The sequence below is a fragment of the Nycticebus coucang genome, chromosome 9 (assembly GCF_027406575.1).
Source record: "Nycticebus coucang isolate mNycCou1 chromosome 9, mNycCou1.pri, whole genome shotgun sequence".
Taxonomy (NCBI): Eukaryota; Metazoa; Chordata; class Mammalia; order Primates; family Lorisidae; genus Nycticebus; species Nycticebus coucang.
In genome coordinates this window covers 94,408,542-94,434,050 of record NC_069788.1, presented here as the reverse complement: position 1 = coordinate 94,434,050, position 25,509 = coordinate 94,408,542, and the positions used below count along the sequence as shown (strand labels likewise).

The following is a 25,509-nucleotide window of genomic DNA, read 5'->3' as shown; positions in this document are numbered from 1 at the left end:
TATCCATTCCTGCCAAGCAAAAAGCAACCTGCTTCTTGAAGTCTACAGTTCTCAGAAACAAGTTCATGGTCTCTGGGTGTTCATCTCGGTATGCCTAAGACCAAGCGATAGTAACATTCAGTAAAAGTTAATGGAACAAATAAATGGATGGATGAAAAAACTCTTAGTGACACTGGTGTGATACTTTACAGCAACCTGTGTTCAACCAATCTGAAATGTTTAGGTAGATTCAGATTAACATGTAAATACCCCAGGGTAGACAGGCAAGTATCTGAAAATCATATATAAGTATCTCTTTGTTAAGTTTCCGAAATCCTGTAAAGACTGTCAGTCAAATAAATAATGAAATACTTTCTCATTAGTGGAACATGAGGCCTTATCAGGCAAGGCCTCTTGTCCTAAGGCCATCGCCAAGTCCACGGGATGTGTTATATTCTGAGGCTATAGCCTCAGAAAGAATTGCTTCTCTGCTTCACACCATGGACATACAGGGTAAACAACTCCTAAGCAACACCTAATCGGTGCATCCATTATCTCAGGTGATGCTCACATCAACTCTGGAGAAAAGATGTTCTTATCTCCATTTTACAAACTGGGATAACCAAGCTTTAAAGAATCTACAGAAGTAACTAGGGGATAGTTATGAAGTATGTAGGGACATTCAAAACCTGGTGTCTCTGACTCCAAAGCTTTAGCTCTTTTGACTATACTTCAGGATACATTCGAACAACAGACTACTACTTCACTTGGACTTCAGAGCTAAAAACAAAGGGTTAACAAACAAACCTGGCCCCTAGGCAGCAATGTTCCTGCTATCACCGGAATACAACGCTAAATTCAACAATTAATACAACCAGGAATATCTCTCCCCTTCTCTACTTATATTATTGCCTGCACCTCCACTTCCCACCCAGCAAGCTACAAGCTCTTTCCAGGATGAACTCAGATGTTATACAACCCTGCAACTTCCATTTCGTGAGTATTAAAATGGGCCAATGGCATAGTTATAGGAGCCCACTAGAAATATAGTCCACTGGCTTTCAGAGAGATCAGGTTTGCTTCCCAACCTTAGAAAATGCAGTAATCTAGGCATGTATTTTGGAAAATTTTACAAATTTTTCAAAACTTAATAACATTAAGAAAGGCTCCAAGTTAATCTCCTAACCTCCCCATTAGTTTATCAGAGTTTTTAGCACCACCAACTGGCTAAAAAGACCTACTACAAACGTGTTGCCTCTCAGCCTATTAATATTTGGTTCATTAAGAGAGGATCATACATTTATTTCACATGTAATTTACAGGAATGTAATTTATTTCGGTCACTAAAATTAGAAATGCATTTCTTTGTCACTCAAACAAATAATAATCCACTCTCGCTGTTTCGCATAAGAAGGTATATTTTGGTTAGTAAAAGTCAGTAGAGAAAACTCAATCTACCCACTAAAGATAATTTGATTTATTCTGCCCTGCACTCACACTCCAAAAAACAAAGACTGAGTACTACAATGAAAATAAGAACCTAAAAGAGCAAACTAAATGGTATCAAATACTTTGGTAGCCTACAGCATTTATACATTAATATTATACCGTGTTTAGACATTAATTTAATTGGAAATAAAAATGATTGAGGAGGTAATTTCACATTTTTAAAAAAATTGAACTTTTTCTATCAAGATTCCTGTCTCAAAGATGGATGCTGCCTTCCCTCTGACACGTGAATATATATACTGCTATTTATCTCTCCTTCCAGTTTAATTGAACTACACCTGCAATGGATACCAGTAGGAAGACAGCACAACTGAGCCCTTGGGGTACAAGTCTGATCTCTTCACAATGAATCGATCTGCGAAAATAAGTATCCTCAAAGAAAAAAGTCTAATTTTTCCTCCAAAACAATCGATTTGTGGATACAAATTGTCTTTGAAAAGTATAAGCAGCCACTTGTTGTCATGACAAATTTGTAACCTATGGTATGAATGACACGACCAACACTATGACAAATCTGGTCGTTGAAGAAACTCCTCTACTAGACAATGTACAAGAGAAAAAAAGGGTTCCATCCAAATAATAAAATTTGACTCTGACAGCCAGGTTCTGCTAAAAGCTTTATCTTGATAGAGTTTAAAACTACTATAACAATTCTGCAATAACAGCAGTTTAAATCTCTATACGTATGTGTACTCAATTTCATATTTGTTAAGGCCTACAAGTCTAAATCTGCAATTGAAAGCCTAGTAAAGAAGACAATTTGTAACAGGCCCAGAAAAAATTAAGGGCCAGCAGCTGCTCTACCCCATTTAACACAAAATTTGAACATGCAAACTTTGATCAAATTAATTCTATTTGTTTGCTCATTTATTTGCTTATTTCGTTCACTTGCTTTTTCTTGTATTATTGAATAATGTCTCCTGCAAACACAGTTAAATTCCTGTAAGAAGAGAACCAAGAGTGAAATTCTTCTCCTACCCCTCACCTCTGCTTGGATGAGTCTCAGTACACTATATCCAAGGCAAAGAAGATTTCTATTTGAAGTCATGAAGTCAGGAATGGATTGTGAGGAATCCTAACAATAAGACTTGGATTAAGCAAAGCATTTTGTAACTTTAGTTTTGTTTCTAAATATATGCTTTAATAGGAATCTTGAATGATACTTACCACTAAGTTTGTTTTGACATTTGGGGTGGGTATTACAGACAAAAAAAATTGTATATATTTAAGGTATACAACATAGTGTTTTGATATAAGCATGCCTTGTGTAATGATTCCCACGAACAAGCTAATTAATATATATTCACACCTGACATTGTGTGCATGTGTGTGTGTGTGGTGGGTAAAAACACTTATGATCTACTCCCTTAGCAAATTTTAAGAATACATTATTATTAACCATAGTTACCAGGCTGTACATTCGATCTGTAGAGTTTATTAACTTGTAACTAAAAGTCTGTACCCTTTTACCAACGTCTCCTCATTTCCCCCACTCTCTGGCAACCACCATTCTACTCTCTGTTTCTCTAAATTTGACGATTTTAGATTCACATGTAAGTAAAGACATATGGCATTTGTCTTTCTGTGTCTAGCTTATTTCCCTTAGCATAATATCCTCCAAATTTCTCCAGGTTGTCACAAATGGCACAATTTCCTTCTATTTCAAAGCTGAGTAATATTCCACTGTACACATATGAAGTCAGACAGTCAAGTCCACAAACTCATCCTAGAAAAAGTGCTACGTATGTTATTGCTGAATATCACTAAAGTCACCTACGAGGCACTCCCCTTGGGAAGTTATGCACTGACACCAGCACCTAGTCCACCCTTGAAAGCAATCTTGGGACTCTTTCTGGAATGGCCTTCAGAGCTGTCGTCATACCCAGTCTGACAATTAAGTTTGTGAACTCATCCTAGACAAAGTGCTTTGAAGGGTGGATTAGGCACTGGTGACGGTGCACAACTTCCCAAGGGGAGTACTTAGAAGGAGACCGTGGTATACTCAGCAATGAGGTGGGCAGCACTTTTTCTCCAACCTTGTACCATAATTTCTTTATCTATTCATCCCTTGGTGCACACTTACGTTGTTTCTGCATCTTAGCTGTTGTGAACTGAATTCTGCAATTGACGTGAAGTACAGACATTTTATTTAAACTTTAAGTTCAGTCTACCCCACCATTATCATTAGGCAGTAGCACTCCTAAATCAGAAGATAGAATTTTGAGATGTGACAAAAAAACTTGACCATTAACAAGTATTGGCAATCTGATTATGATTAAAAGTTTTGAGTATCTGCCAGTTTCCTATGACATCTTTTCTTTGACCAAAATGTAAAATAATTGAGAATTACATCCAGCTTGGCTCAAATTTAGCAAGAAACATTCTCAGCCTTATGTACAAAGTGGGTAGGAATACCAGTTGATGTGCCCTCACTGTGAGGACTCAGTAAGGTATTATTAATGTGTAGTAGGTGATCGGTGAATGGGCACCACCATCTCTGGCAGTGGGAAGATACAGTGTGATGAAAGCTGGGAAGGATGTGACTCGAGGATAGGGCTCCTAGGCAAAGTGATGACTGCTGCGAAAAGCTAATAAAAATGAACCCTGAGCAAATGGACCGGGGATAACTGGAGGGACACAGGTGGCGAGAGCAGCTTCCTAGGCTGGTTTTGAGTACATCTGCAGGCAGGTGTAGAAGTTTTAAACAGCAGAGAGAATGGCTGATGGAGAAGTGATAAGACATTTCATTTCAGAAGATGAGGAAGCGATGAGACCAGAACAAAAGAGGAATTAGAAAAAAAGAAGAGACCCCCTTTTCTTAGAAATAAAATCAAGGGAACTAGGAAACTTTGGAGGTGAAGGGGGGGGGGCAGTAAAGGAAACCCAGGTGGAGGCCACGATCCTCTCCATGAAGAACGAGATCACCTGTAAAGCACAGAAGTGGGGAAGGTTTGGTACCATCGTTGCAGAGGACAGTCTTACACAGAGGTGAACAGATTTCACCTCATGTGGCAAATCAAATGAATTGGTGTGCGTTATCACACTGAGAAGACCTCGGCTCAGCAGAAGAGTGGAGCCACAGGTACAGGAAAGGTCAGTGATGGCAAACTTGTCAACTTCTTGCTATCCCTGCATAGAGAATGGTAGACAGCTGAGTTAAAGCTTTCCTGGACAGCAATAGGGGCATTACATGACCTGAGAGGCATGTCAGACAACAGCACGAAAGGGAAGGCATTCTAAATTACCAGGGACCAGGGTGGGGAGGAACTGAGTACAAAAGAAAGATTCTGGTAATCTAAAGGCCCAAAGGGATCACAGACTCGGCCTGAAATGTGAATGTGGCCCCACTCTGGGATCAAGGCAGGCATGGGGGATCTAAACAAGAAGATCAAGGAAGGAGCGATCTCTCGCACGTACACTTGATGAGAGAGAGAGAGGGAGAGAGAAACTGATTAACTGTAGAAGGTAGAATGCGTGTTTAGGGGGGGAAGAACACTGCAGAAAGAAGGCAAATGGGAAACTAAGGTCTCAGACTGGCAAAGAGCAGGCCCAGGTACCAGAGCCCTGCAACAAAGGTCAGAACTGAGGGCAGGGCCCTGGGACAGAGGCCTGGGCTCCAAGTGAAGATAAGGAAGAGAAAGCCCTGTCCGGTCTCTCCTTGGGTTGGCCTAAATTAAGGGAGCCTAAATCTACCAAATGAGCCATCAGTAGGTTCAAGGGCTGGGACAGGAAGAAGCAAGGGAAAGAGCAGAAACTCAGAGGCATCTTACTAAGTTTGTAATCACGACTTCGCCCCAGTGTTCTTCAGCAGGAGGTTGCAACTAAGGAGGGAAGCAGAGCAAATCATGTGGACAAGCTGGACTTAACACAATGCTGAACTCACAGTAACTAATTAAAAGGGTCTTTCAAGTGAATCAAGTCTAATTTTGCCTTATGAAGAAAAAAATCGTGAATTCAGTTTAGCACCCCTACCCCAGTTAAAATTATGATAAAAGTTCGTCTAGCAATTTTAAATACTTTTTGCTTCTATAATTGATTTGGCAAATAATTTGGTATTGTGATATAAATTCCATAGGCAAGATGTGTTAACACGTGGGTTCCTATCACAACAGTCCCAACTGGAATGCCTTCTATAGCTCCATGTGATAAAATGCAGCATCTGCTTCCTTTTGTACATTTTTTCAGATGAAATCTTCAGTCTAACAGTCCAAACCAAAGCAATTCATATGAAAAGGGAAAGCTATATAATTATGCAATGAGTTTATCAAGAATGCTTTTTGGGGCAGAGTGAATATGCCTTGCTTTCTCATGTTTATGCTAGGCTATGTAGAGATATAGATGCATGATTCCTATCTTCGGGACATATATACTGTTAAAAGTGAGAAAGGAATATAACGGTAATTAAGGTCACCAGCTTGAAAGTCAGCTGGCCTTAGTTTGAATCTTGGTTCCATCAATAACCAGCTGGGAGCCCCCTGCACAAGTCCTTAGACCTCTCCTCTTCATCTGTAAAACAGGGAACGAACAGAGCCTAACCCACGAGTTGTTCCTGTGAGGATTCCTCACAGGAATGGTACATGGTAAATACTCAGCAGTCAATGTTAGTTGCCAGTGATGTTGTGGTTGCTCTTTTTTTTTCCTGATTTTTGGCCGGGGCTGGGTTTGAACCCGCCACCTCCGGCATATGGGACCGGCGCCCTACTCCTTGAGCCACAGGCGCCGCCCGTTGTGGTTGCTCTTGATAGATATATGGACTGGCAAGTGCTAAAGGAGTTCTAAGAAAGGAGGAAGATATTCTGTAAGCTGGAGTGACAGTGGAAGGCTACATAGGAAAGGGTGTTCAGCTTAGGAATAGAGACCATTCAGATATGTGGATGGGGAAGTGGAGGGAGGAGGAGGAGAGAGAACTGGTGTGAACAAAAATGCTAGAAGAGAGATGAGACAGTATTGGTACGTGGCAAACTGACCAGAACGGTGGAGTAGAATATTTGATCTGGGATATGCTGGGGACATACAAAAAAGACACACCAATTGCTGTCTGCAGGGGTCATGTATGTCAGGCTAAAGAATATAGACATTATCTAGTAGGCAAAGAAAAGCTATTGGGGTCAGGAAGTGACATTATTTACTCGTTATCCAAAATTTAACCTAAAGGGTAGGCCAATGATTTTTAAACTTTGATGTGCATATGAATCACTCACGAATTACATGAAGGTGAACATTTCTGACTTAGTACCTTTAGAGTGGGGCCTGAGACTGGGCATGTCTAATGAGCTCCTCAGTGCTGATGCTGCTGGTCTTTGGAGAGTTCTGTGAACAAGGATGTACCTATTTAAGGCAGCCTGCTGGAGAAGGAGGACTAGGTAGGAGGTAGGTGCACAAGATGGCTAGACATAAGGTAGCAAATTTATAGTTTGGTATGTCACAGATTAAAATATAGTACTGGAAATCTTTGCTCCTGGTTTTAGGCTATGTATAAGGAAGACAACAAAAACTTGGATGTAAGTCTTAACTGTGAGCCTATTTTTTAATGACAACAATGCTGATTTAAGTATCTCATAAAATACAAATTTATTTTATTAAATACACATTTCTTTTCTTTAAATTTATTTATTTATTTTTTTTGTTAAATCATAGCTGTGTACATTAGTGCAATCAAGGGGTACAATGTGCTGGTTTCATATACAATCTGAAATATTCTCATCAAACTGTTCAACGTAGCCTTCATGGCATTTTCTTAGTTACTGTATGTAGACCTTTGTATTCTGCCTTTAGTAAGTTTCGCCTGTACCCATTCTAAGATGCACCATGGGTATGGCCCCGCCCATTACCCTTCCTCCACCCAAACCTCCCCCCTCCCTTCCCCTTCCTTGGCCCTTTCCTCATATTTTATAAATGTGGCACGCAATATTATCAAAAATTCCACCAGAAGTTAGCTAGCTGCTACAAAAGAAAAACGTAAGAAATTGATTCCTTTTTCTAGAAAGGAAAATGGCATGAATACATTCATGACATGTGGCTATTAATAACTTCAAGGATGACTGAAAGGGTCAGGAACATTTGGTCACAGAAAGAAACCATGGCAGCATTTTCTGTGTGACCACTGAATTAAAAGGGAAAGAGCCCTCATGCTGTTACAGCAAGAACAGCATATTCAACCATATATGCAGATGAGGAATTGGACACGTTGACCATAACACTTGTTATACTGACATCTCAGAGACTAAACCCAGGGTTGGATAGCTGTCAAAGCCAGTCATTTCCTCTTGAGAACAGTCTTTGTCACACTGACAGACCACATCTATATTCATGCTGTGGTGGATTCTGAATAATATCTGTGGTACACAGAGAAAATAAAGGAGACAGCCACGCCACTCTCTATGATAGATGACCCCACCACGGATTTCAGAGCTAGAGAAGCCTGCCAGATCATACAACACAACACCCTCGTTTCTGAGAGGAGGAGAGTGCGGTCCAGACAGGTGCACTGATTTGTAGAAATATGGGCCAGAGGCAGAGCTGGAACTAGAACTCAAGATTTCCATCCCAGGGTCTGACTAGGCTCCACACTGCTAACATGGTGCCAGTGTGGCATTTGCAGAGTAAAACAAACAAGACATAATAGAGAGCCTGTTCTCTACATAAGCCAGTAATTTGCATAAGATGTAGTCATCTATTCAACCCTACAAAGCTGTGCTATGCACTGTGGGGAGGGTGGTGATGAATACTCCACTGTGCCTGCTCATGTTAAGGTCACATCTAATACTGGAAATATACATGCATGCAAGTAACTATGTAAAAACATACAGAAGATATTTATAACAGATGAGGTGTTTAAAGCAGAAGAGGAAGCCAATTTCCTTTTGGGGGGTTGAATGGTGGGTGGGTAGGGTGTAGTCTAGGACCACTTTCAAGATAAGAAATAACAGCTAGGCCTTGAAGGTTAAGTAGAATTTTCATCTTTATGAGTTTAATACAAGAGAGGACTACAAAACCTGGGCATTCTAAAATGTGAAAGAGATTAAATATTCCTTCCAATCAAATAACATATGCTTCATAATTTGGACTTCATAAATCAGCTTAACTGAAAAAAAAAAAACAAAATAACACATTCTATTTGAAAAACTATGTAATGAAGTCATCACTCTTCTTGTTTTGTGGTCTAGTTTCTGAGCTTCAATTTCTGTGTACTATTTTTAAAGCTCACACTGGTAAAAGGACTATCTTCATACATGAGCCAATAATTTTTTATAGAGATGAGGTCTCACTACATAGTCAAAGTTGGTCTCAAACTCCTGGTTTCAAGCAATCCTCCCACCTTGGCCTCCCAAATTGCTGTGATCACAGGCATGAACCACTGCATTAGGCTTGGAATTTTCTTAAAATGACCAGAATATAATTATTTCTATACTTGGATTTTTAAAGTGCAGTTTTATTAATATATTACATGCAAAAGTCCCTAGAAGTCCCTCAGAGGAGAAATTCTGAGGTCAGCTTAACAATTTACACAGTCATATTCCTCCTTCCGTCATCTCTGACATTAAAATTTTGAAACAAAAGAAAATGAGATTAAAAACTATGGCATTACCATTGCAAAGGAGATGTAAAAATGCATGAAATAAAAATTAGAAACTCAAGAAGTCTACTTCTTTGGCCATGATACACAGCAGGAGTAACTAGTGACTGCTTATCTATGTATGGCTACAAAGAATGAGACATGATATCTGGTCTTTTTTACATCTTTCTATACACAGAAGCATGTAGACACAGATCAATAATCATCTTCACCAAAACAGGTACTCATTATAATAACTGGGATCTTACTGAGGTCACATGACCTTACATAGAAGACAATCATTCTGATACACAAAATAATGAATGAGAAACTTTCTCTTGATAGAGATGGTCCAAGAAAATGATATGCAACAAGTTGGCTGCTGGCAGAAAGGAATTATAGGAAGCCAAAGAACACAGTGAGGAGTAACATTTCAAAAGAGAAGCAAATGATGTGAAAAAAATAAATGCTACTTTACATTACTTTCCTGTAGGCCCCGTGGCTCTGTAAGACTCTTCCAATCAGTATAACAGAAGAGCCCATCAGTACATTTCACCCAAGTTCATGACAATTCTTTCCTTTATGACAGCTGTGATATGAAGAACATATGATTTTTCTGCCAAGAGAATATCCATTGGTCCCTATTAAAATTGCATTCCTAAGCCCACTAATGCTCTGACATTGAGAACATATTATCGGACAAGTGGTGACAATCTGATTTTCAACCAATTTTTAATACCCCCAAATGGAGAGTTAAATGTTCTATATACTTTGACCTTCCCCCACGTAACATGAAGAAAGGGATTCTTTTATCAAAAATCAGGATATAATTCATCTCCAGACATTGATGGGAGAGCATTTGGTGCCTCAATATTTCCACTTTACATTAGTCTTTGGGAATCCACCTGTGCACTCAGAATCTTGGATGCTGGGTCAGGGCATGGACCTTCTGCACGTTCACATTTCATTTCATGACTTGGAAGCAGAAGCAGCTTCTCAGAGCTTTTTGCCAACTGACAGGTGGCGGCTATGTACAAATAGCAGTTCTTACAATGAGATGGAGAAAGCTCCGAGGCATGGAGAAGTAAACATATCCATGCAGAGAAAATCTGCCAGCCAGAAATTCCGTGGGGTGATGATGGTGGGGAAAGTCAAGAAAGAACATTAAGCCAGCTCCCTGATGGCAGTGGAAGCTAAACCATGAACTGAAAACATCCCCAAAATAAAACAGAAAGAGACTGTCGGAGATTAATTCATGAAAAACACACGTAGAAAGAGAAAAATGAAAAGCAAAGCCACATGTGGCTATAAAGCTCCTGACTGCATCTGAAAGTATCCTTTCCTAGTTTATAAGAAATAAATTCAACCATGAAGAAAACTGTGAGAATTTTATTGTCACTGGGTATTTGGAATAAGTGACAATGGACCAACAATTATTTATTAAACTATAATGCATAAAGCGACATGCCAGACATAGTAGAGATTTTAGGTAAGTCCATAAACTCAAAGAGCTCATAGTATTTAATGAAGATAATCATAAACACTGTTTTTTTGTTTACAAGTAAGTATTGAAAAAATATATAAAAATAAATACTATCAACATTTAGGGGAAGGAGATAAGACTATTCATTATAGTGTGGGGGGGCTTTATTGAGCAAGAGCTTAAAATATAGTTCAAATGTGGATAGGTAAGGAATAGGGGGAAGTATTGCCAGGCAAGGGAAACAGACTGAGATATAAATGCACATCACAGAATCAAAGGAGCAGGTACTATGCCAGGGAAATGCGGGAATTAGGGACTGATGAAAGCTGAGTTTAGAAAAGGGACCAGATGTCAGAGAGCCAGGTTAAGGAGGTTTAACTTTCCCCATTAGAATCACCAAATATTTTTGAATATTAAAAAAAAAGATAGCACTACAAAGTTTTCAACGAGTTTTATTAGTCTTAAATAGGAAAGATATTTCTTATTTTAACTTTCAATTGCTAGAAACCGCCTATTATCTAACATCAATTCCACAGTACAAACAGTACTATTCAGATCTTATGTTTTTGAACTCCTGCCCTTTTTAGTGAGTTGAACAACAACAAAAATCTTCAAGAAAATGAATCTCCTAAGAACTTCTGAGTAATAATGAAACAGCATATTTAATATTAGCCTCAGTACATACACAATCACGACTGCCAGCTCTAAGAGAAAAGCAAAGTTATATATTTTAAACACTGAAAGAAGTCTCAAATTTTGAAGTCCAAATATTAAACATTTGATGATTTCTTTAGAGATAACAAATGAGTATCAATTTTTGATTTGGGTTTTTACATGAGATATCCCTTGCTCTATGAAAGTAAGTTATTCCTCATGATCCTTTCCTCAGTAGAAAATTTGCTATTTTAAATTTATATGTTAAAAGTTATAATTAGCATCCCCTAAGCAATTATCCATTTAAATATAAAATCTTAAAAATCATGATTGCTTCTAATAAAGCAAACACCTCTATAAAACAAGAGTTGAAAGGAGATATAGAAAGGCTTAGGTGGGGCGGCACCTGTGGCTCAAGGAGTAGGGTGCCGGTCCCATATGCCGGAGGTGGCAGGTTCAAACCTAGCCCTGGCCAAAAACCAAAAAAAAAAAAAAGGCTTAGGGGAAGAACTATAAAATAACAGGATACAGCAAACTAACAAAAATGAAACAATAGCAAATATAGTTCAAGAAAATATGAAAGAAAAAATAAAACCAAAACAGAAAAATGAAAAAGCCACATTGGATGCAGTACAAGGAGAATATACATTGCTGAAAATTCATCATTAGTCATGGTGAGCAAAGCAAGCAATTACAATAAAAAATAACAGAACATTCTAAAAGATTTCCAACATAAGCATAATCAGCATTCTCAGAGGGATGCAACTCAAAAACGTTAGCATTCAATCCATGATATATTTTTACTCAAGTACAATGGCCCACATAAACGTTTTTGAACAAAAAAGACAACAGAAAATACTGTTCTATAGTACAGCAATGGTGAACATCACCAGAATACTTGAGCAATAATTCAGAAACTTTATAAAAGTATCTCATTTAGTTCTGGTAACATTCAGAGTGAATGAATGATAAACCAGTATTTCTATCAAGTTATAAAGGGAAATGATTCTTTGATGCCTTATGCTCAAGTCTCTTTCTTTAGATTGTTTTTATTGTTTGATTGGCTTTATTGTTGTTATTTGATTTGGCTTGTAAAATTAAAGTATAATATGGGCAAATACTTCTGAAAGAGACTATTCTTGATCTTTAGAAATTTCTCTGGGAGGAGTCTGGCAGTCTGAATTGAAGATACAAAAACGTCTTCACTCATTTAAAACACAGATGACACTGATCTAATTAGAATTCTCCCTCTCTGGTTTCCTTCTTGTAGTAATGCTTTTCAGAGATCAGTTTTCTTCTAGGTTATTGGGGCCCTGAGCAATGAACTCTGCTTGTCAATTAAGTCAAAAGCTACTCAAATCTCTCAGAAAGTAAATGTCTAACTTTAGAAACATTATATAATTTTGCATCCCTAACAGCCTCAGCAGCTGATTTTTATTCTTTTATTCTTGAAAGTTGTTTTTACCACTGAAACAGGGATATGTAGGTAAGTTAGGTATCTCTGTTTCTTTGGCCTACTTCAATTGATAAGAAAAGGAAATGTTTATCTCTCTTTGTTGAGTTCACAATTTCCATCATTACCTTTTTTGATCATTAATTCTGGCGTAGGGATTAGGTGTTATGAAAATACAGTTGAGAGTTCAAACAGGACATATTCGATCAACTAAGATGTCCTGTTTGGCTGTAATACAGGCAGTCCCTGCGTTATGAGTGAGATAGATTCTGTAGGTTTATTCGTAAGTTAAATTTGCATGTAAGTTGGAACAGGCACATTTACCTATTTACCTGTACACGTAATAGCCTCCATTCCTAAGTGCGAGTTGTACGTTACTCAGATATTTGTAACTGGAGTATTTACTGTAACAGCCTCTATTTGTAAGTGCATGTTGTATGTGAGTCAGATACTTGTAACTCTGGGACCGCCTGTATTGCAGTCTCCTCCAAACTGTTTTGATCACACAACCCTAGTAAGCACAAGATTCGTGGGCATATACTCTACAATATGAATATAATTATATTATATTTACATGTGAATGTATCAGGCCCATTATAAAAATAACAGAAATTTCTAGAGAATTCAATAAAGATAAAAATATTTCATGAACGGCAAATAACATTTTGCTCTCACTAGAAATGATTAACAATATTTAATGAAAACAATGTGATTGAACATACTTTATTCTTTCTGAATATCTTGCCTCAATCCTTTGTGACTGAGCAGTTTAAAGTTCAATTGTTTGATATTTGGTTTTAATAGCTATCATAGGTACCTCATGAAAACATGTAGATCTGAATGTGACAAGGTTATCGTAGCACTCACACCCTCAGCTTTTAATTCCATCCTCTGATGATGCAAAAGCTTACAAGTTTTTAAATTTGTTTTTAAAAATTACTTTGTTGTTATTGCTAACTGAAATTCAGCAAGCAAATGTCCATCTTTTCCAATATCGATTAATTGTTCTAGAAAATGTCTTAAAACTATTGAAATTTTATATTTTCAAATTTGTGGCTAAAACAGGTGATTTTTAGCTGGGTTAAAGTATTCCTTTTTCAATCTACTAAAGCAGGTGTGAAGAGTTTTAATAGGTGACATATATTATCATTTAAAATAAACTCATATTTCTCAACATCTGTTTCAAAAATGCTCTTCCTGTAGCATTTCTTCCAAGAAGCAGTTATCTCATTCATTGTTAAAACCCTGCTTTTACCTTGAAGGGCTATTTTTATGTATATTTTTCAAACAAGGAAGCATCTACTAAAGCAAATTTTTTTTTTTTTAGAGTTTTTTGTTGCGGTTTGGCCGGGGGTGGGTTTGAACCCGCCACCCTGGGTATATGGGGCGCCGCCCTACCCACTGAACCACAGGCGCCGTCCTACTACAACAATTTAACCCATAAAGTTCACCAAATCTCGACAACTTGTCTACTTGTAAATGAAAATTACTAATAATTTTTAGTTCCTTTGCTAAAAATACACTCTGTGGGTAGAAATATATTAATATTCATTACTCAGCTCTTCACAAACTATATATACAAAGATGCTACTATATCTTAAAGGACTTGCATTTACAAAATACAACTAAGTAATACTGTCCTACGACACTTTGTATGCATCTGGCTTTAACTTCCTTCTTTGCTCTTCTTCAGTGAATGACGTACCAGAGGAATTTCATCTATGTTGCTATAAACGATAATGAGGACAGAACCTTGGTCAAATAACCTCCTTCATAGTTTCTATAGAGCAGGGCTGGCTTCTGACCACATTTTATTAAATTACTTTTATCCCTAATGGGGATATCTGCCAGATATCCCCCAATACCCATTTTTTCTCTCTCTCTCCTATCAGAACCCTTACCGGTGGGCACATTACTGCCTAGAGCAAAGGCTTCATTTTCTAAAGCCCCTTCCCCTTGCACCTATGCATGACCTTAGAACCAAGTTTTACTCACTGAGATGTAAGTAGAAATAACATAGAGCCTTAAAAGCAGGCGCGTACCTTCTGCTTCCTTTCCTCCCAACTAGCTGGAATTCATATTTGATAGCTGAAACTCCAGCAACCATTTTCAAGCAAAGAGGCAAAAACACAGCCAGAGCAGTGGAAGGGGGATGATCTGGATCTTTCCTGAAAGTTTTGTCATTATTCAGCCCTGGGTTGCCTATGTTTATGTGAGAAAGAAACACATTGCTATCGTTTTTTGAGCTTCTGCTCTTTTGGGTTCTCTGGCTCTTGGTGGTGTCCTGAATCCTAATTAAGACAGCTAGTAACAGGGTTGGTGATAAGCACGTGCTGGGAGTCAGAGTGGAGACAACTCTGCCATGTTCTCATGTGATCACACTATTAATATTACCTTCAGTCTGCAGTTTCCTAACAGAAACTGCTTTTAAACCACTTGTCCATTCTGTCAGAATTAGTTGAAAAGAACCATATAATAATAAAATCTTCAAATCCACTTTATAGGTACATGTGAACTGTAACGTGTGTCAATAGCTTTGAAGCCAATGAATGGGGATCACCATTAGGCAGCTCCAACTTGCTCCTCAGACAATCCAAGAATGACATGTAACCTGTGTTTGTCTGTAATACAGACCTTGCAAAGATACCAGAATCCATGCTAAATATTAATAAAGGCCAATTTTTTTCTTGGTTGATACATAGGTATCTGGAGAAGTTCTGCTTTCTTCCTGATCCTCCCCTGCCTCTACTAGTAAGTGCTTTCATGGTCTGCCTAGTGCGCAAATACTCTACCCACTTTGGAGCACCCTGTCAAAATTGTGGATGGACTCACAGCTAACTACAGATGATGACACTACGCTACAGGACAAAAATGTTCCTAAGTGAAAAACTGGCATTAACAAGTGCTCTCCATAAAATCAAAAATTTGTGAAAGCAAATAGTAAGTCAAACCAGGTGCGTGCACATGAAGATTTCAGTGCTTTACCTGAATACTTCAAGAACGGTCCTTTCTGGTAATTTGGGAGCCACCTCCCTAAATGCTTTTTTGAAATCTTCCAAAGTTAAAAATCCACGATCTATTTGAAAACAAAACATAAAACATTCACTTACTTTTGTAAATGCTAAGAACTGTTAGTTTAGCCATATTTGCGTGAAAGTTTATTTTAATACATTGTGAGAAAAGTAGTAATTTATAATTCGTTTTACATATATGGTAATCTGAGATCGTCTCGTTGGAAGAATTTAACACATTAACAGCCATTTGAGTTGTATTTAACTTATGCTAGTTTTGAGCCCAGGTCCTCACAAAGCATATAGTATAACTCACATGAGTCTTGACCTAATAAAACACGATGGCCTCAAGGAGGGGAAAATTTGCTCTAGTGTGGTGGTCAATGTGTTAAGCATCTAACTGTAGTAATACTCTCCTTCAGTACAGTCTTTCTTTTAAAAAAATTTGTTTGTTTGTTTATTTATTTGAGATTGGGTCTCACTCTGTTGCCCAGACTGGAGTACAGCGGTACAATCACAGCTCACTGTACTCTCAAATTCCAGGGCTCAAGCAATCCTTCCACCTTGGCCTCCCAATCCCAGCTGATTTTTTTTATTATTATTATTGTTTAGGACTCAGTGAGAGTACAAAGAATTAGGTTACGCTGATTGTGTTTGTTAGGTAAAGTCCCTCTTATAACTGTGCTCTGCCCCCAAGAGGTGTGCCATACACCATGACTCTACCAATCCCCTCCCTCCTTCCCTACCCTCACTCCCTCATTCCACTACCTCCCATCCCAGCTGAGTTTGAAGCCCGATCATTTTGTTGATTCTCTAAGTACCAGGGAAAGGACTATATGGAAACATGCACTATAATAATCACACTGAGTCTGTGTAAGTTGTCAAAACAATTCAGCTTTCACAATTCCCTTCATCAAACCTAGGGAATAAGCTGAAACCAAAATTCTCTTCCTAGCTTGGTATTACAATTATGATATATTAATATTTAGGGAGGAGTTATATCATCCAAGACACTGAACCTAGACTATACAAGTCTTTTCATCCTGTTGGTGACCTGTGGGGCTGAGAGGGTCTTCAGCCAAACTATGTGTGGGAAAACAGTTCCTACAATCACATGTGGGTCAGAGCAGGAGTTGAAGAAGCCACACAGCGTCCCACAATTACATAGGTGGCTTTGGCCTATATTCCCACTTAGCCAGTCCTTTTGCTGTCCTCATTACAATAAAGGTACAATATATAAGTACAATTATATAACTGTAAATATTATACATATTTCATCTATGGCAAATGTTATGTATCAACACCTATAGTAATAGCTAATACAGCAAAATAATTTTCCCAGTACATTGTATATTTATTTTTTTGACCATTTCCAGTTCCTTAATAGCAATTTTTTATAATATAAACACTTAAACACTTACAGTGCACATCAAAGGTTGTGAAGATGTGTCTTATTTCATTTCGATATACTTGAGCGTCCTTCTTTTTCCTTACAATATTTAAAAAACCCTCCAGCAATATACCTAAAAATTGGAAAGAAACAAGTTACTAAACATGACTATCTTCCTCTTTGAGAAAAAATAAAGTAGAAATGAACAGTGATAAATATTATTAATAATCCAAATTCTATCTTAATTTTCAGTAACAGTATTTACTCCTGAAGACCTGTAGAATAAAAAAAAGACATGTGCTAAGTAGAACCAACAGTAGCCATCCATAGTGAAAACAAAAATAACACTTTTAGGATTCACCAAGCCTTTTCTGGGGATAAAGGAATGGTGACCTTGAAAAAGTTTAATACTCTTCCTTCTAACAGATCTAACAGACAAGCATGAAACTACTTATTAAACAAGGTCTCATAATTTTCTTTCCTTATGCTTCTTTGATCCCGCTTTTCCCAGCCAGATGTCATTACGGCAGGTTTGTTTTCCAACTGGGAGACAGGGTCAGAGAAGTAGTTTCTCAAAAGTCAATACCAATTGCGCACCACAGATAAAGGTGGAGAGAATATTACATAAACAATAGAGCTGGCGCCATCCCCAGCCCTGGATACACCCCACAACGTGTTCAGCAGCCTCAGGCTCAGCTTCCTGTGACTCTCATAATAAAAGAGCCCAGCATGATAATGTGAGATTGGATACTGTGTTTACAATGTCTATTAAAATGAGTTCTAATGTGATCTTTGTAGTAGGTTTAAAGAGCAGAGCCAAGAATTTAAACATTTTCGTGAACTGAGCCCTCAATATATAAAAAGAATGGTTCATTTTTATAACTCAGGATTTCCATAAAAAACCATTATCACTCTGTTTTTAAAATAGCTCCCAATCACACAATAACTCAGGCACACTTCTCCTTTTGGTGAGGCAATACTAAGCTGTAGACGCTTTCTAAAATAGTTTCAATAGTATAAAAAAATGTAGGAATAATTTTCTTAATTTTCCGTTATCTTTCTTATTTGTAATTAAAGATTTACAGACTTAAAAAATCAGCCTATCTTTATGTTTTTAAATTATTCTTTTACAATTTTTTAGGACCTAACGTGGGTCAGGTACCGTATTAAAACAGAGGGGGAGGGCGGCGCCTGTGGCTCAAGGAGTAGGGCCCTGGTCCCATATGCCGAAGGTGGCAGGTTCAAACCTAGCCCTGGCCAAAAACCACACACACACAAAAAAAAAGATTAAAAAAAAAAAACAGGGGGAAAGAGAACATACGTGATTCTAGTCCTAACAGAGATACCTGTCTAGCAGGGGAGTCAGTCGTCACACAGGTTCAATGGCAAACACAGACATAATTGTAAACTGTGGGGTGAGCAATGACGGAAAAGCCAAGAGACTGTGAAAGAGTCAGTCACAGGAATCCTCTTGCAGAGTAGACTCTGGTGAAGGAGACATGTCTTAGAGGCAGCGATGAAACTAAGACATAAATCCTGAGACAATACCAACTGGCTAATGGAGGTAAAGAGCATCCCAGGCAATGGAAAGAGCATGTACCAAGGCCATAGGGTGGGAAAGTGGAAAAATGAAAAGAGGCCATTGTGGCTGGGATGTAACGAGCAAGAGAGAAAATGACAGAAAACAGGACTGAAGATAGAGGCAAGGGCCAGAACTCGCAGGCCCCTGTTGGGCACAGTAAATAATTTGGCTTTTATTTAGGAAGTCAACAGAAGGTCTGAATCGGGAAGTGATTTTAAATTCTGATTTAGATTTTTTTAAAAAATCTTGCTGGTTATTATCTTGAAAAAAAGATTGGGGGAAACAAAAAATGTAAAAAGGGAGACCAATTAGGAACCTACTGGCAAGAGATGTGGTTGCCAGGGGCTGGCAGTGGGAATGAGAGGAGTGGAAAGTTTCCAGATAAATTTTAGAATCGAAATGACATAGCTTGATGAAGAATTAGATGTGGTGGGTGAGAAAGGAGGAGATGTCAAGAATAACCCAGAGATTCTGGCTTGAGTACTAGGTGGAGTCGCTTAAACGGAGGAGAAAGTCTGGGGGAAGAACAACAGGATTGGGTGAGATGAAGAGGTGCCATTCAGAAGTGCGAAGTCTTCTGTGCTTGGTAGACAACCAAGAGAAGTTGAGGAGGCAGCTGGCTGTGCGGTAGGTGACAGGGCATTCCTCCAGCACCTAGCAGAGGGCCTGGCAGGTATGCAAGAAATATGCAAACCCAACCCTAGCAATCAATAGTGAAAATGAAAGACACTTTTAGGGTTCACTTAGGGTTTAATCATATTAAATCAGCATATGCAGCATTTCCCCAGCAATTATTAAACACACACATGGATGCAGCTCCATTCCCATCTAATCACCTCGTGGCCAGGAACTGCTAGCTGAGGTTAAAATTGAAGTCTTAGCCATGCCCTGTTCTCATAAGATTATATCCATAACTTTAGTTTTTTTTGTTGTTGTTTGTTTGTTTTTGAGACAGAGTCTTACTCTGTCACCGTGGATGGAGCCAGGGCTCCACCAAAGCTCACAGCAACTTCAAACTCTTGGGCTCAAGCAATCCTTATGACTCAGCCTTCCAAGTAGCTGGGATTACAGGTGCCCACCACTACACCTGGCCAGGTTTTCTATTTTTAATAGAGATGGGGTCTCACTCTTTCTCAGGCTGATCTGAAACTCCTGAGCTCAAGTGATCCAACTTCCTCGGCTTCCCAGAGTGCTAGAATTATAGGCTGAGCCACCACACCCAGGCCATAACTTTAGTTTTATGAACATCAAAAGCTAATCAATTAAATAACATTGAAATTAGTTGACATTCTTAAATAAGCTGTTCACTGATGATGGTATTTTCTATAAGAGCCTTCAAAACTTTACCCAGTCTACCTCCCTAGACTCCTCCAAACGTCCCAAGACAACAGACTTTTTCATATCCTATACCTTTGCATGTATAAAATGCATTGCTTGGAATGATACGCTTTCTCCTTTCTTTCTCCTATTAAATTTTTACATGTCTTTTCAGTTGCAACTCAAATATTTTCTCTTCTTTGAAGACATCTCTGATTTCTCTAAGCTAAAATCCTTTTCTGTGACCTGACAACCCTCTGTTCAAAAGACGATCATGGACTCTATCAGGATCTATGGTAATTATCTGGCTGTAGGTCTGCCTGAGATGTGCTGAGGGAAAGCACTGTACATTGTTCAAAATTGTGTCCCCAGTGTTTAGCATGGTGCCCAGCATGAAGTAGGTGTTCAATACACGTTTGCTGAATAAGTAACATAAAATGAATAAATAACAAAAAAATAGGAAGATGTTATTTCTAGATTTTAGCAAAAAGCATTAAAATATGTGTATTTGTGTTTCTGGAGAAAGGGATCTCGCTATATTGCCCAGGCTGGAATGCAAAGGCTATTTATAGATATGATCATAGCCTACTACAGCCTGGAACTCTTGGCCTCAAGCCATCCTCCTGCCTCAGCCTTCCACTAGCTAGGACTGTAGGTATGTGCCACCACACCAGGCTAAATGTGTGCTTTAAATAATCTTATAACTCTGTAAACTAGCACTAAAAAGTAGGTAACTATTTATTCACATAGCCAGCAAGATAAACCATTAGAAACTCTAATTTCTTAACATGTATGATATGGTTAAAAGAAAAAGAAAAAGTTCAGAGAGAAACACGTGCACAGTATTTGCTCTTAAATTATCACTACATAGACTTAGACAAACATGAGGGAGGGAAAGCACAAGTCCATGGTTCTTGTGTGATTCAAAAGGAATAAAAAGCACAAGAGTGGTGATATTTTTAAAATTATATATTCAGACAACTCATCAATAGTCAGAGTTATAAAGTATTCAGGCCTTTATTTCATAATCTTGTGGAACAGAAAGCAAATGCTCTTTAGTTTTCACTAGCAGAAAATGTATGTGGATTTTAACTGTATGCTTACTACCATTTAAAAAGAGAAATAATCTAATAACACATACAAATAACTCTCTATGTGTAAACAAGTTCTTTCACACAATTTTCCCTCAGAATCATATACCTTATCTTTTAAAGTCAATACTGTGCAAGTCGAACTCATCGAGTATTTATTAAACTGTGTGAACTTATCCCTTACCCTCATGCCCTTAACTTGTCTTAGACTTCTAAGACAACACATACCCAAACACAAGACCCTTTGCAAAAAAGGATAGAGAAGTTTCATTCAGCTTGACTCTTATGCTGTAGTCATAAGATCACTTTCCAAAGCCAATGTGTAACAGTTTGCTATTCCTAAATCGCTGCAATGCAAACACATTAATGTAAGTTGTACACTTCTTGCCGCTTGTTAAATGGCCTAGAAATAGACTTCCGACTACTAGCTCCACCTGCTGTCAAAACATTCACACCTAAAATTACCATTTCACAAAGGCTTTCAATAAATCTATTGAAATGCATTACCTTTGTCTCCCCGCCACTAGTGAAAGAATACGTGCAGAAAATTCTACTTTCAAATACCATATTGAGTCCTCTATGTACACTGTTCCACTAAAAATAGTTACCTAAACACAACTTCACTATTGTTACAAATTAGGATCACAACATCGGGACCCACAGAGATTTGTGTTTATTGTTAACACATCTACAGAAGGTGTTCAGAAACTGCCTGTGTAGTTGGACTCTTATCAGTAGTTTGCAGAATTTTTCTTTTTAAGTTGTAGGAAAGGTTCTTCTCTATAAAGCAGGAAAGCCTGAAGTATAGAGGAGATGATTTGGTTTCAAACAAGGTGGGCTTCCCACCTTATCTGTCCAGCAGTAACTCCGAATTGTCCCCACAGGACCCAAGACTAAGGATCATGGCTCAAAGATCACTAGAACCAATGATCTTTACAAATCCTTCCTGACTCTGGAAGTCTGTGCATTTTTTGTACGTTGGAAAACATCTTGCGTTTTATAAAAAACCATCAGCAAAATGAACTCTTCATGTTCTATAAAATATATGTATGTTTACTTTCTAAACTACTTAATCCATGTGATTATAAGATACAACCTATATAGAGAGAGACCAGAAATGTCATCTTTTCTACTTTTTTTGTTTTAAGCAGTTTCCTAAGAGGGTAATCATCTTTCACCACAGGAGTGGGTATATTCAAGAAGTCCAACAAAACTCTGTAATTTTTTTCCTTGAAAGTTCCATTATGATAGTTTTTTGTGGTTCACAGTTCGAAGCTTCAGGGTCAGTACCCACAGAGAAATCCTCTTGAAAATGAAGTAGTCTAGAGTCTGGCTATCATGGTGAGCTCAAATTAGAAACTGCAATAAACCTGGGGAGAGTGAAGGAAAAACAGTAAAAATGACAAGTTATTTAGACACTAAGCCTGGTCCTTGATTTAGTAAAAAAGAGAAAATTATGCCATATGCTAATTTTTCCAGGAATTAAAAATGCCTTAAAAATGAGGATTTTAAAGAATGAAAAAGAGAAAATTATGCCATATGCTAATTTTTCCAGGAATTAAAAATGCCTTAAAAATGAAGATTTTCAAGTTTGAGAAATAAAATTCAGATCATGGCTTTTGGAGGTCACAGGGTAAGGGATATAATATATTTGCACAAAAAGATAACAACGGTAGGTAAAAGTGGCACCAACAATGGTGAATTATCACAGCAAGATGGGCAAGTAAGTTCAGACAATTAATATTTTCTTCTAGCTTCCTGCAGAAGGGGTAGGAGAATAAAGAGAACAAATCTACCTTAATGGAAGAAATCCAGTTTTACTATATAATTGGAAGGAAAATGAGTAAAAACAGGTTATAGTCGACTACAGAACTCTGACCCAATAAAATCTTAATTCTATCAAACATGGACAAGAATTGTTACTTGTTTATTACGTACCTCCCCTGCTCATAAAGCTTCAAAGGCTCCTTGGTGTTAATAGTGCAAAATCCTAATACTTTCTTCTGGAATCTAAAACTTCATCCTTCCAGGCAAACTAGCCCTTAATCCTTCTTTCTAACTCTTCCCTCCTCTCAGGTCAGCTTGGTCTGCCGAGCACAATTCATTTACAGTTACGCAGTAACTCCTTGCTGGTGCATAGTGAAATAATTCCAAAGAGAGTGGATTCTGTTGTCAGGAGAACTCGGCATTAACCACAGGACAGCTGATAAGATTTGGGTATGCAAATCTGAGAGGGGAGGGAGATGTGAAAAAAGAGGAACAAGGATCTGGGAGGAAGAAATTTCAGCCAGCGAGGGGGTGCGCCATAGGGGAAGACAGTCTATGAAGAACTCACCACAGAGACACAAAGAGAAACAGCACCTGCAAGAGGGGCACGTGGCTGATGCCTGCACCACATTCCCTTACTACCTCTGTTTCTTTGTTTTTTTTTTTTTTTCCAAATCCCTCCAGCCTTCAACATCTGGCTCTAGATCACCATCTCCAGGAAGGGAGTGCTGCCCTGCTCTAAACTGTTAGAGCTCTTCTTGCCTTCAGCATTCGCGCGACCTCCGGCCATAAAAGAAGTAACCATACTTCTTTCATCTTCCTTATCACGTGAGATGATTTTAAGATATATATATATATATATATATATTTTTTAGTTTTGGCCAGGCTGGGTTTGAACCCACTGCCTCTGACATATAGGGCCGGCGTTAAGATATTTTTTTAAAGATGTTTAAGTGTCTGTGTCTCATAATTCTTTCCTATCTTTACAATAAAGTTGACCATTCACTAAATGGTAATGAAATAAATAAATTTATAGCAGAATATCTGTGGGCCATACCACAAAATGGTCTGTGATTATGATTTCAAGATAGGATAACCGGAATTTGGATGCATTTCCGGATTATAGAAAAGAACTAAGAGGCCAACTGAAATCTGAAATCAAACAAACAAAATTCACCCCTGCTATAACTTGGCTTAGAAACCAAAACAACAAAACATACACAAAAACAGAACCTAAAAGACTAGAGAAAAGGAAACTTAAATTTAGGGGAAAAAATATGTTAAATACCGAACTGTTTGCTTTAAAACAAGTCATATCATTACTGAAGTCTATTTTTTTTTTTTTCTTGGTCATGTCTGCAATAGCCTAAGTATAGATAAAGAGCCAAACCATAGTGAGGTTGATGGATAAGGCAGCCAAAATGTGGACACAGTTGCTGCAGGAGTGCCCCACTGCCATCTGGAACATGCCCCTGGTGAATCATGGCTTATATGTATCCTTAGAGCTGCCAACTCATGAGTCTGGGAGAAAATCATAAGAAGAAAGTCAAAGTCAGAAAGGGAAGTAGAGATGTATGATTTTCAAGGCCCATCTACTGTTCTTAAAATTGTGCTCACAACTGTAACAGTTTTAGATGTATGTGTGATTTTCATAAAGATAAATCTATTTTGTTTGAAATAAATGAGGCTTCACCTGGAAAAAAAAGCAAAAAAACAAGTCATACGAGACAGTAATAAATAAAAGCATACAAGACAACTGAACATTAACCTAATCGTCCACAAATTATTTTTCAATTGAACTTAACACTGGATTGCACGACTGAGTCAAATAGTCCATAATTACCATTATGATGAATCAATCTCTTTGATTTTTCCATCACTCAAAGTTGAGGTTAAAAGTAAGTTGCTGGAAAGCTTTTTCTTTTTTAAGAGAGGAAAATACATTCGTTATTTTAAAAGGCCAATCATGTACAAAAACAGAAAGAACAATATGCTCAATATAATCTAGGAAAAACAAAATTCTGAGGTACTTTGTTCCAGTTTTTGCCTTGGGTATATTTTATACAGATTTGGGTAATAGCATAGAGAGCGCTGGAAGAGGATTCAGTGGACAATACTCACTCAGTTCTTTCTTGTAGCATTTAGCAAGCAGTAAGCAGAAGCCCTATAAATCTTCACCATTCTTATCCATATAAAATGTTCTACCATTTATGCTGCAGTGAAGTCAAATAATCTGAGGTCTGTATCCTTGGAGCACATGGTCTGCGCCCTTCATAGAATTGCCCTGACATGTTTTGGCATTAAACACTGGAGAAAGATGAATTCCCTATTGTATTTAGCGAACAGTTTGTGAACGTTGATGTATGTGAGATAATCATAAAAGAATTCTCCCAGGCTGACAAGACTTAGACCGCTGTAGAAAAAGTGTTTTTATTCGATGGACACTGACTGCTGTATTTGCTTGCACTTCCTCATGCACTCCGGATGCTAGGTAGCTCAGAATTTGAAATCAACTTCCAGCAACGGCACAGAATCTAGGGGTTTGAGTTTTGTGTATTGACTCTACTCCTGACTTCAACTCAGTAATTAAGTTCCTTTGGGGAATGAATACTGGCTTCAACTCTGACACAATTAGGAATATGATCCATGGCACTATTAAAAATCAAGGCAAGCAGCCAGAAACAGTGGCTCATGCCTGTAATCCTAGCACTCTGGGAG

At 38.0% G+C, this 25,509-nt stretch overlaps 1 protein-coding gene across 3 annotated transcripts in view; it reads right to left on the bottom strand.

Moving 5' to 3' along the window:
• Nucleotides 1-25,509, bottom strand: part of EFCAB11 (EF-hand calcium binding domain 11) — a 213,023-nt gene that overhangs the window by 160,419 nt on the left and 27,095 nt on the right. For all 3 annotated transcript variants that reach the window (XM_053603874.1, XM_053603875.1, XM_053603877.1), the window contains 2 exons: nucleotides 17,066-17,167; nucleotides 15,619-15,709 (listed from right to left, as the gene is read on the bottom strand). In XM_053603874.1, coding sequence (XP_053459849.1) covers nucleotides 15,619-15,709; nucleotides 17,066-17,167 — 193 coding nt within the window. The remainder of the gene's footprint in view (nucleotides 1-15,618; nucleotides 15,710-17,065; nucleotides 17,168-25,509) is intronic.